At 35.4% G+C, this 13538-nt stretch overlaps 1 protein-coding gene and 1 non-coding gene across 2 annotated transcripts in view; both read left to right on the forward strand.

Annotated features, from left to right (window-relative positions):
* LRRIQ1 (leucine rich repeats and IQ motif containing 1) overlaps positions 1 to 4012 on the forward strand; it is a 164518-nt gene extending 160506 nt beyond the window's left edge. Inside the window, exon 27 of the mRNA XM_058673640.1 lies at positions 3860 to 4012. Within this exon, the coding sequence (XP_058529623.1) occupies positions 3860 to 4012 (153 nt within the window). The remainder of the gene's footprint in view (positions 1 to 3859) is intronic.
* Positions 4013 to 9459: 5447 nt separating this feature from the next.
* Positions 9460 to 9566, forward strand: LOC118757667 (U6 spliceosomal RNA). Its single transcript, XR_004995324.1, has one exon. It is a non-coding gene; the product is annotated as a U6 spliceosomal RNA (small nuclear RNA).
* Positions 9567 to 13538: the final 3972 nt, after the last annotated feature.

Raw genomic sequence — 13538 nt, forward strand, 5'->3', positions numbered from 1 at the left:
ATAAATCATGTTAAAATCTTGAAGCTTATAGTTCGTGTCTCTTAGTCAACAAGAGGATCCCATGTGATTGACGAGTGTTTTCTCTTTGTATTGCTGGTCTCTCCAGTGTTGGGATACTAGTTTGGTATTTCCCCTTTATTTTTCACTAGCTTTTTTAAAAAAAAAAAATTTATTTGTTTGAAAGGCAAAGAAACAGAAGAGGGGGAGAGGGAAGAAGTAAAGGAGGGAGGGTAGGAGATGGGGAGAGTGGCAGATCTCCCATCCCCTGGTTCACTCTCCAGATGGCCTCAACACCCAGGCCTGGGCCAGACTGAAGTCAAAAGGCAGGAACTCCAGATAGGTCTCTTCTGTGGGCTGCAGGGACCCAAGTACTTCGGTCGACTTCCATCTTTTTCCCAGACTCATTCCTAAGGAGCTTGTTCAGAAGCTGAGAGCCAGATCTTGGACCTGCACTCTGATGTGGGATACCAACTTTACAAGCGGCAGCCTCACCTACTATATTTAAACAGGGACCCCCTGACTGGTTCTGTTCTTTGCTTTTCTCTTCTCTTCTTCTCTTTTCTCTTCTGTTCTATTCTCTTCTTTTTAATTTCTTATGATACAGTTCCATAGGATCAGAGATTTCCCTCCTCCTTCCCTATTGTTCCCACACACCCACACTGATTTTCCTTATATTATTATAATATTGACTGATTGTTTTCCAAGTATTGGCATTGACAGTGCCATTCTATGGGGTCAGACATGAAAATGTGCACCAGTTAAAATGAGTTTCAGAAAGAATATATAACACCTTTCATACAAATCATAAATGTAAATGGAACCCAGTTATATTTCATTTTGAAGTTTACCACTGAGATTTTTGAAAATCCAATTATGTCACTTGACTAGTTAAGTATCAAAAAGAACACCAACAAAAACAAAGAGAAAGTGAGAGAGAGAATGAGCCTGACACAGAGTATTGCTCAGCAGCGACATTCATACTTGCTCATTAAAAATAAATTAAGGGGTCTGGCATGATGGATCAATGGCTAAAATCATCACCTTAAAAGTGCCAGGATCCCACATGGGTGCCAGTTTGTGTCCCAGCTCTTCCACTTCCCATCCAGCTCCCTGCTTGTGGCCTGGGAAAGCAGTGGAGGATGGCCCAAAGTCTTGGGACCCTGCACTCTCATAGGAGACCTGGAAGAAGCTCCTGGTTCCTGTCTTCAGATTGACTCAGTTCTGGCCACTCCTCAGTTTGAGGAGTGAAGCTGAGGATGGAAGATCTTCCTCTCTGTCTTTCCTTCTCTTGGTAAATCTGCCTTTTCAATAAAAACAAATAAATCTTTAAAAAAGTAATAAGTATCTGGGGCTAGTGTTGTGGGCCCAGTGAGTTAAGCTACTTGTTTGGGATGCCCTCAGCTCATGTGAGAGTATCAGTTTCAGTCTTGATTTTTCTGTGCTTCTGGTTCAGCTTCCTACCCCGGTGTCTGCAAAGCAGCCATGATGGCTTCAGTACTTGAGTCCCTGCTACCATGTTGAAGACCCAAATGAAGTCCCTGCTCCCCACTAATGCTTAGCCTAGCACTAGCTGTTGCAGGCGTTTGGGAAGTGAACCAGTGACTGGAAAGGCTTCTTCATTCATCGCCTCTCTCTGCCTTTCAAATAAATAAATAAATAAAAATGTTAATGCAATATATATATAAACTAATATGCATATCATTTGTCTCATTTACCCATTCTAATGTGTGTATGTACAAACATCATGTTATATACAACAAATATGAAAGAGTTTATTTATCAATTAAAATAAATAAGTTGAGGAAAAGTAAGAATAATCAGTGAATTCACGCATGTGACAGTGGGGAAATGGATATAATCGATTTGAAAGAGGTTGAGTTTTATTCTTGGAATCTGCCCATCTTTGTAGTTCACTATATTGAGACAACGTTTTAGTCACAGTGGTGGTTTAAGCCTTTATTTTGCTGTATTTAAATTTTCCTCATATCAAACTTGAAAGGCAGTGTCTTTTCACAGGATTTCAAGTGTACTGTGGTTTGGGTTAAATCCCAGCTACTTTGAGTCTGCTTTATTTTCCTCTCATGATATTTTCTACCACTTCAGAGCTGCATTCTGTTAAGTCCTTGATTAATGATGTCAGATATTTTATAAAATAATATTTTAAGTCAAAAAGCAGTCCTTAAAATATGCAGATTCTGTCCAGATGAAATAAAAGTAAAAAGGTCACTTTACAAAAACAAATTATTTAATCCTTATGTCCTTATAAGAATATATCTTGGGCCCGGCAGCATGGCCTAGCGGCTAAAGTCCTCATCTTGAATGCCCCGGGATCCCATATGGGTGCCGGTTCTAATTCCGGCTGCTCCACAACTCATCCAGCTCCCTGCTTGTGGCCTGGGAAAGCAGTGGAGGACTGCACAAAGCTTGGGGATCCTGCACCCACGTGGGAGACCCGGAAGAGGTTCCTGGTTCCCAGCTTTGGATCAGCGCAGCACCGGCCATTGCGGCTCACTTGGGGAGTGAATCATCGGACGGAAGATCTTCCTCTCTGTCTCTCCTCTTCTCTGTATATCTGACTTTGTAATAAAAATAAATAAATTTTTAAAAAAAAAAAGAATATATCTTGAGGACCCAGCGCAGTAGCCTAGTGGCTAAAGTCCTCACCTTGCATGAGCCAGGATCTCATATGGGTGCCCGTTTGTATCCAGGCTATCCCACTTCTGATCAACTCCCTGCTTGTGGTCTGGGAAAACAGTCAAGGAGGATCCAAAGCTTTGCGTCCCCTGCACCCTCATGGGCAACCTGTATGAAGCTCCAGGCTCCTGGCTTCGGATCAATGCAGCTCTGGCCATTGCGGTCACTGGGGAGTGAATCATCGGACAGAAGATCTTCCTCTATATCTCTCTTCTTCTCTGTATATCTGACGTTGCAATAAAAAATGAAATAAATATTTAAATATATATATAGAAATTCCAATATATTGATCATTACTCCCAATTTATATTTATATTGTTCTTTTATTTATTTATTTATTTATTGGAAAGGCTGTTCAGAAAGAGAAAGAGAGACTAAGACAAAGACCTTCTATCTGCTGGTTCACTCCACCAGTGGCCACAAAGGCCAGAACAAGCCAATTTGAAGCCAGGAGCCAGGAGCTTCCTCTGGGTCTCCCAAGCGGGTACAGGATCCCAAGGCTTTGGGCTGTCCTCCACTGCTTTCCCAGGCCACAAGCAGGGACCTGGATGGGAAGTACAGCAGTAAGGATGTGAACCGGAGCCCACAGTCGATCCCAGCGGTTGCAAAGTGAGGGCTTTAGCTGCTAGGCCACTGCAATGGCTCCACTTTATTGTTTCGTTGGCAGGGATTATAACAATAAAGTGGAGATCATTTGTGACTTGCTGTACACATATGGGATGAAAGACTCTTAGGGGATTTTATTAGGCAGACTAATAGTTATAAGTGGAAAACTAGAAATATTGCCTAAAATAATGTAGTATGACATTTGTAACATTCAATGAAGAATTAGATAATATACTTGGTAAATAAGTGATGTTAAGCTGTTTAAAGTTTCACCAGCTGCCTTTGAGATTGATTTTCATCAAAATTACTGTACTAAAATGTTTTCTTTTGTTGTACAGACTCAAATAGCAAACCTCAATTTTAAAATCGGCTCTTATTTGCAAAAAATGCTTTGACATAGTGCATTTGTTCTGCCTGGGCAGCAATAAAGGATTGTGGTATCATTTTGAAGAAGGTTGTTTGACAGAGCCTGTTTGTTTATTTGGGGTAATGTGAGCTGCGTTCAGAAAATGCCATATTTTGTTTCATGATTGTATACATTCTCTCCCATTGCTTCCAGGCAAGACTTGTAAGCAGAGAAGACACGGATTTAGATCTTTTTTCCATGACCAGTGGAAGTGCTTTGTCTGTGAACAGAGAAAAAAAAAGTCGGGCACACAGACACTCAGCGGAATCTTCAAGTAAGTTGTGGTTTCCTTCAGAATTAATTTAGAAATCACAAGTGAATTGAGGGAACCTAATGCCAGCGAGCATTGTTTTGCAGATGGGGGTAGGACATCTGCAGCCAAGCTGCCCCCAGGAGTGTGCAGCAGGGCCTTTTTGTTTTCTTGAAATATCTTCTTTTGATAGAATCAATATTAAATTATCTCTAGAAGTAGGACTGTCTGCTTTTGTTTTAATTGTGTTGTATTCACTCAGTGTAATTCCACCTTCCCTGTGAATAATACTCTCTTATCATTTCAAAGCAATTTTTAGGCTAATTTTGAAAAGTTGGATTTATATTAGTCATATTTTGACCTTTGCTATTCATTTAATAGAGGTTATAGATTGGTTCAAGTTAAAGGAAAATTTTAAAAATGTTGCAATTTTAAATAACACTGTTGTCAAAGATGCCTTTAAAACCTTTCTCCGTCAGAGAGATGATGATGTGAATGAATTCACTGATGCCGTTCTAATCATGAACTTATCGTACACAATACCTGTAGTTTGGGGAGAAAATGTGTGTGTTTGTGTGTGTGTGTGTGTGTGTGTGTGTGTGTGTGTGTTGAGGTGTTTGTGTGTGTATTAAGTGAAAAATGTAAATATTTTAGGAATACCTGTGGTTTGTTGTAGAAATAGAAACAAATTCCTTCAGTCTTCACCCTTATACCCTATAGGTTTTTAAAATATTTTCTAAATTGTTATACTACATTACAATAAAAAATAATTTATCTAGTGTAAAAATTTTTAATTTCTCTATAGTGAAATTCTAAAGTTCACATTTAACTTATGCATCATTGCTATTATTTGTTTATTCTTAAGGAAGTTTTGTTTATCATTGATATTATAATTATACATATGTACAAAATAAATGAAAAATATATATATAGTCTGCATACACAAAATCAACATTTCATTGAATATAAAAAAATTAGGCCCAGATATCTCTCTTCAAATAAATATAAGCTTCAAAATGATTTTCTTTACTTTCTATTCAGGTAATAGAGCTTTATTAAATTACTGTCATTTAAATACATTAGTGCATGCAAGTTCATTTTGGTAAATTTTAATTTGTCCTCTGAAGTAATAATTTTAATATGTCTAAATCTGTAATATTTTCCATGCTTTGAACATCTTAGTCTTTGCATTTTCTTAGTTATAGAATCTGACCGTTAAAAAGTTGTTTAGTCACTATGATTAAAAAATATTTTAAACTTATTCTCCTTAGCAAAACTGTTCATCTAATATAGATGTTCTGAGCAGTTTACAAAATGTGTTAATTGCTGTTTCAAAATGTAAATTCCATCCACTTCAGAATATAAAAATCTACTGTAATAATAAGTTCTCCTCTGATGCACTTCATTAGATAAACTCATGATCTCAATTTGGAACTTTGAAAGTAAATATAAGAAAACAAATAATTGCCTTATTTTACAGAAACAACAGATTTGTTCATAATGTACCATGTGAATTTTAATAAGCCAACAACTATCCTGAAACATGAATAATCCATCATTTTTTTCCTCACTGGACAGTTTTCCTTAAATGACATTTAATTATATGTTTTTGAATATATAACATCATTACGTAGATGTCATTTCTTCACTTAGTCTCTAATATCTAAAATAACACTACTTTCACTGCATAAGTCCAGTTACTTGTCAGTTGTTGACATTATTACAAATGTTACTTATTTCCAAATGTTTTTGCTAAATGAAATTTAATGACAAACCACCTTAGAAAGTGTTACTATAACAAAACAGTGGTGAATTAGTTGCTGTAACATCAGTATAACATAATTTTAAAAAGTGTTTGCTCTGATAATGCATAGACTGGATTTGATTCATGCCTTAATCCTGAAGAAGAGAATGAAAGTATATATAGGGTTGTTGTTAGGATCAAATATAGAGAAAAATATAACAATATCTGATATGGAAAAAATGCTTAATAATTTTTTCTTGTAATTGTCCCTTGCACATGGCTGTGCAGGAAGAATTATTTGAAACCCCCAATTATCTAGGCATATGAATAACTAGTTCTAGTTATAAGAAAGCTACTCTTAATAATTGCTTAACTAAAATACTTGGCTTAACCTTTTATTATGTAGACATCTTATAAGTTTCAGAAACCTTGGGTACTAGACCTCTGTGGCCCTGGGCCAACTACCTACATAGCTTTGGTATTTTGAAGCCCTTTTTCCTCCAGCTTTATCTCTCTCTTAAAACTTGTCACCTTATTAAAGCCAAAATATTTCTTTTTACTTTGAAAGCCAAATATAGAGAGTCGTTTGTAAAACTATAAAACTCGTTTGAGCCCTTGAAGTTTCCTGGATAGTTCTGTTTCAATGTTGTTAGAACATTTTAAGATGTATTCTCTGGAATCATGTAAGGTCTTAAATCCCAGTTCCACAGTCGTATAGACTTGTGGTGAATTATTTAAGTGGTAGGAATGAGTTTATTACCTATTGATTGGGAAATAATAATTTAACCTACAGAGTTTTAGAAAGAAATGAGTGAAACATGTGATATGTGCCTAGCATATTGTAAGGACTTAAAGAAAGACTAGCATCCATTTTTGTTGTTGTTTGTTGTTGTTAGGTGATTTTATTTTTTTAGGCAACACAAAACTAGAATTGTCTTCCTCTCATGTGTGTAAACTCTAACCACAATAATTGTCCTTTTAGGATTCAGTCATCTCAAGCAGTATTATCTTTTCTTAGTGAATGTCCTAATTTTTCTATCCCTTTCTTTGTAGGATTTGCCACTCCCTTAACTTAGAGAAGGTAGTCCTCTCATACTCAGATTACTAATCTACTACAAGGTTTATAAAGACATGAAGAAGGTCACATTCTCATTCAAAAATCACTATTTATGCAATGAATATGCCGATAAATTTTCTAATTTAAGTAATACTAAGACAAAATATTTGCGTTCACCAAATTGTTTCAGTTTGTTTCCCCATTAACCACCAAAATATGCACTTCAATCACAATTTAACTCCTAGAAAAATTTATAACTTTCAAAGTCACCTTTAATTATATTTTATTATTTGTAATAGTCACATTTCGTTATAATAGCTATCATAAGTGAGTCTTAGTAGAGTAAACCAGGAACTTGAATCCCTATTTTCTTCTTCCAAATCCCATGATATCTGCTTCTATTTTTCAGTGAATTAAACTATAGCTGTTAGTTCCTTTAAGGGAATGCAAAATAGCAAAGCTCTTATCATTCATTCACTCAACATTTATTGAATGCTCACTCTATACTCAGTAATGGTTTCCAGGAGACTCCTTTTGATCTTCTCTGCACTTGCCAGCACACATTCCATCTTCACAGTTTGCCAGGGCCTGAGGATCCACACTGTCTCTGGCAGAGCGAATAAACAGCCCCTCTCGGGAAATGTAAGCCCTTTAACATAGTATTAAATGTTCTGAATATGTCAAGAAAACATTATATGGTTGGGAAGAAAAAGTATTATTGAAGTGAGTGAGGAAAGCATGTTGGAGGTAAGGTACTTGAAATGCTTAAAATGTACTGAAGTGGAGGCAGGCCATCTACTAAAAGCAAAGGAAAAAATATGAATATATATCTATTCGACATGAGGAGACTATTTGACCTATAGGTTCCACGCGCTAAAGTAACATAAATTAAGATTGGAGGAGTGGGAATTTAGCACAGATGTTAGGATTTGGAATGTTACTTGGAATGCCAGGGCTCTGCTCCTCATTTCAGCTTCCTGCTAAGCACACTCTTGAAGGCAGCAGGTGAAGATTCAGTTATTTAGATCCCTACCCCCTGGGGGGATGCAGAATGGGTCTTCTAGCTTTGGTCTGACCTAACAGCAGTGCAAGAATCTAAGGAGTGACCCCGCAGATGGGAATACTCTGTCTCTTTGTCCCTCTGTGTCTTATTAACTCTTGAATAAATAAATGAAGACTTTTTTTAAAAAATGATTAAATGGAAGCCTATTTTTAGGTCAATTTGAAAATGGAAGACCTAAACATTCCTAGTAATAGTGAGTAGCTAATAGGAGTTTCTAAAAATAACAATGTTTTAGGTACCTTAAGATCAGTTGAAGACTGCCCAGTGTTATGACACAGTGGGCAAAACCCTGCCTGTGGTGCCCACATCCCATATATTTATTAGTTCTATCCCTGAATGTTCCATGTCTGACCCAGATTCCTAATCATTCACCTGGAGAAGCAGTGTAAGATGGCCCAAGGACTTGAGAGACCTTGTAGAATTTCAGGTTCCTGAGTTTCAGCAGACCTAACCCTGTCTGTTGTAGTTTGTGGACTGAACCAGAAGATTGAAGATCTCTCTCTCTCTGGAACTCTGCCTTTTAAATAAATAAATAAAAGTCTTAAGAAAAAAAAAAGATAAGCTGTATTAGTTTATTCTGAATCTGGCCTAGAATTACTCACTGCTTATGTTATAATGAAAGAATAATTCTACATCTCTAATCAAAAAATAGTAATTGTCATTAACAAAAGTACAAAAGAAAACAGCTTCCCAAATGCCCATGCACAATAGTTTATGTTGATTGAGAGAATAATGGTAGAACCTAAAGGAAAAGTAAATTTCAAAAATGATGAAATGCATTACAAATGTAAGAAGCATATTCTAATATAATTTTAAATTTTCATTCAAGAATGATTAGAATGATGGGTATTCATACATTTCTGTACACATATGTTTACATGAACATATATAATGAATATATGTAAAAATAGGTATAATTTGTGCATAGCTAGAATATATATGTATATATATAGACATGTAAATGTGTGTGCATTTACAGTTTGGCAAAAAGCAAAAACATCATGAACACAGCAATTATGTCTTTAGTGTGGAAGGCACTCCCCCTACAAATTAAGAAAATATAAAATAATATGTAGAGAAAATCTAAAGATTCTGTGCACCTAGCATATAGCAGGTGCTTATATTAAGGTAATAAACAAGTCTATGAGTTTTGTGTTGCCTTCTTATATCACCTTTCCCTGCAGTGAATGCTGTCTCTACAGAATAACAGTTTTCATTAACATTCAATGTACTCTCTGAAAACTGTGGATATGAGATATATATTAATGGCTTCGTGTTTCCAATATCGACTTCAAATCCTTAAGTATATATCATGGTCGTCTGAGCCCAATGAAGTGATACATATGATAGAGTAAGTTAAACAAGAAATGTCTAAAATAAAAACCATTAACTATATTAGAGGAGCCCTTTTGAGAATATAAGTAAACTTTATATGATTCCTCGGGTATAAGGAAGAGCTTCCAAGAAAGGAAATTAAATTGAATTCCCAAGGAAATGAAAAGAAATGGTATGGTTCTGATACTGTATAATAGAAAAATTCCTTGATTTAGGCGTGCTAGATCTGGCCTGAATCACTGTGCCAACAATAGGCAATCATCTGCAGTTCAATGAGAATTTGAGGGTTAACAGTCAGCGAACAGTGCTTGCTTCTGCAGCACATATAGTAAAATTGGAACAATACAGAGAAGATTAGCATGGCCCGTGCACAATAATGACACACTAAGCAGTCAGTGAACAATCATACAGTGAAAATGAGCCATTGGAAGGGCAGAAAGTACAATAGACTATGGTGTCCATTTGGAGAGGAAGACACACAGATAACCTCTAAGCTGATGCCACATGGTTACATAGGGTCCCTGATTTAGGGCTTCAGCTCCGATAGGCTGCATCACAGATCTTCCTTCCCACTCTTCTTCTCCTGGCCAGGAACTGTAAAACATCTTTTCCTGCAATGTCTCTATAACATCCTTTCCTGAGAACATTTGTTCTCAGAAAGAAATTCCTTTACCCCAAAGGATACAGTGAAAGGTACATTTGTTGCTGAGAGCTAGTAAGCTGATAAAAGTTATATATGCATCCAACTAGTACTTTAATTTATCTATGAAGGATTATGAATTATAAATGTAAAAAGCAGCCTTAAAGTAAATTCAACTGTTTCCTTCTCAGTTTTGAAAGAATTTGCAGCTTGTCCCAAACTAAGTACTAATATTTTATTCACAGAATTTTGGGGTAGCAAGTGTAATTGGGTGTGGTTGATGAGAAGCGTAAGAAGGCCTGAAATGTTGAGAAAACGTTGTTCCATTATTATTTTTCTATCCTGATTTTATGTTATTTCCAGCCTATAAAATGTGACAGGAACTGGAGAATGACTAATTAATGATGACTTGGTTCACATGAAGCTTGGATTATAAGACACCAAGAAATAAAAATGATCAATGTGCTTATTCCATTTTCTTAAACACAGTGAGAGGAAGAGGGGGGTTGAAGAGTATGTATCAGAGACTGGGAAGTGTATTTCATAGGTCTTGCTTGGCTCTTTGCTTGTTCGCAGTCACATAAGTCACCTGCAACTGCTGTGCAAATTTAACAAGTTAAAGGCAACCTGGCATAACAGAAAAACATTGTGAATAAAGCAGATTTAATTACAATCCCATTTTCTCACATATATGACTTTAATAAAGTTTGATTTGTCACATAAGAGAATATTTTAAGATTTTGGTGGATAACTATGTAAGAGTATTATGGATTTATGTGGGAAGTAGAAAAAGCAAATAAGTTTAAAGGACATCCAAGACTCGTTTCAGCTTGCAAGTTCCGGAGTTTGCCCCTAAAAACATATGTTTAGGTCTGATAATTGTGCAATTCAAAATCAACAGAAGCTTTTGTTTCTTCTTAAAAATGTTTATTCTCTAATTCATTTGGAAGACTAAATGACAGAGAGTGAGTTCTTTCTCTTCCTGCTTCGTTCTCCTGGTCGCTTCAACAACCAGTTATGGACAATGACAAAGCCAGGAGCTAGGAACTCCATCTAATATACGGATAGCAGGGACATTTCAATCTAGGACTTTGGCATGGAAAGCAATGGCTCAACTCACTAAGCCACACTGATGGCCCCAGCAGCTGTTGCTATTTCTCAGGCTTCATAGTATGAAAACCATCCTCATTGCTGAAAATTTTCTCCAGGCCAGAATACTTGTAAGTGATTCTGATTTCAAACAGCTTTTAAATTCTCTCTAATTATTTGTGCTAAGCATAGATGACCGAGAGGTTAGAAGAAAGGAAGCTTTTTCTTTAAATGTTTTCCATGAAAAACACCAAGAAAGTCCATCACCTGCAAGAAATGACAGCTGTTGTATAAGACAAGTTGAATTTTTAAATACTAAGGTAATATATCCACTAATAAAATATTGCTTAGCTCTATTCTAATGCATTTCAAAGAAAAATTATTTTTATCGAGTCATCTGTCAAGATTTCATAGATAATGTGTGAAAAAGATGTGTAATTTAATTTTTAGCTAAATGTTTAGTTTTTTAAAATGTATTTTTTTATCAATTGAGAACAGAATATATTAAAAGTGGAACTTGGGCCTAATACATTAGCCTAGTGGCTAAAGTTCTCACCTTGCACATGCTGGGATCCCATACGGGCACCAGTTTTAATCCCAGGGGCTCCACTTCCCATCCAGCTCCCTGCTTGTTGCCAGGAAAAGCAGTGGAGGACGGCCCAAAGCCGTGGGTCCTTGCTCTTGCTTGGGAGACCCAGAAGAGGCTCCTGGCCCCTGGCTTCAGATCATCTCGGCTCTGGCCCTTGCGGCCACTTGGTGAGTGAACAAGCAGATGAAAGATCTTTCTCTTTGTCTCTACTCCTCTTTGTTATATCTGCCTTTCCAATAAAAATAAAATTTTTAATGGAACTAAGCATAGACCTACAACCTCAAAATAATTTAACTTATTTTTCCTAAAAGTAATTACTAGAGTCTATAAAGTTTTATGAAAATATAAAATTTTGTTATAGGAAAATTAGAAGAATCAAAAATTTCATTTGTCATATACATATACATTTGTAATATACATATACATTGTATGTGTATGTATGTATATTGACTAAATTTGATTAGTCCATCTATAGAATATTAATTGGAGAACAAAGTCTACAGCCTCTCCTAAAGAGAGTAGTGTATGTTTTAGAGATCCCTAGACCACCATTTGACATTTTCATATCAACAGCTTTAATACTAGATACATATTTCTCCTGTTTTTCACTTTCAAAAGTTTAAAATAGCAGTATTTTGCTGATACCTTTTATTCATTTGATGTTTTAGAGTCTTATGACCAGGTAAAAATGAGTCTTTTTATTCCATGACAAACAAAAGCAGATATCCATCTCATATTTGCCCTTTTCTTACTGACACACAGAAAGAGACATGCTTTACTATTGAATATTTAAAAAGATGTTGGCTTAAGATAAATTATCAAGTCATATGCATAAATCATGCAAATCGAAGTGTCAAATGATTTAATTTCATTGCCTGAGTTTTTAAATTCTTAAAATGAGATTTATTATATATATGTATACTTACATGTATAAAATGTTATCTTATATGCATACATATATATACATATATATCTGCCTTAGAATTACAATAGGTTTGAAAGAGACAGTGAATAAAAAGTGCAATCCAGAGCTTTGAATATGATGAACACTTAAGTCCCTCCCTTTCTTTCAATGTGGTGGTTTCAGTGCAGTTATTTGAATTGATGTTGGCAGAGAAAGAAAGAGCAAGTGGATGATATGAAAATGTGAATGATAAGAAAAATATTCTGTAAGTATATGTAATGATAAAGAGTATGACTACATTTTTGTGGTTTCAAAATATGCAGTAGATTGTTAAGTTGTGTGTTGGAGTGATATTTTTCAGTTGGCACACTTGTGGTTACATTGTGCCTACAAAGTCTTCTGATGAACGCACTATTTAATATTCACTACTCATGTCAATTATCACCAGATTTCACTGCAGAAATCAAAATGGACTTTGATATTTTCCATGAAAAAGATTCAAGCTTCAAACTTATTTAGTACATTGCATTTGTACATTGGATAAAGATAAGAAAATATATTTAAATTTTTAATGATTGATTTAATTTTATTGGAGAGGCAGATTTACAGAGAGAAGGAGAGATGGAGAGAAAGATGTTCCATCCAATGATTCACTTCCCAAATGGTACCCAAATGGGATGCCAGTGCTTGTAGATGGAAAATTAGCCTGTTGAGCAAATTGTTAGCCCAGAAAAGGCAAGTTTTTTTAAGTACTTGTGGTCAATTTAAACTTTTTTGTCTTGTACATGATGAAAACATTTTTAATGCTCTTTTTTATTTGAACTAGTCAATTTCAAGTAACAAAAAAAGCTACAATTTATGGAACTATTATTTATACTATGTAGAACTTAACTTTAAGGCTGTTTTTCATGGAAAATACTATTTTTTGTCAACATGAATTTAGTATGTAGAAATTTAAACTTTAAGGATATTTTTCATTGGTGAAACTCAAGTTTGTGGGAAATAAAATTAAAAGATAAAGTATTTTTTTCATAAAATTAGGTCAAATTTTCCTTGAACTTTTGGATAGCCCTTATATTATTGCTTTAACATTAAGCCTGCCTGACCTTTTTTTTTTTTTTATCTGAACCGTAAAGGTAGGGAACTTTCAAATGCAGATTT

This window comes from Ochotona princeps, chromosome 15 (assembly GCF_030435755.1).
Source record: "Ochotona princeps isolate mOchPri1 chromosome 15, mOchPri1.hap1, whole genome shotgun sequence".
In the NCBI taxonomy this organism is placed as follows: domain Eukaryota; kingdom Metazoa; phylum Chordata; class Mammalia; order Lagomorpha; family Ochotonidae; genus Ochotona; species Ochotona princeps.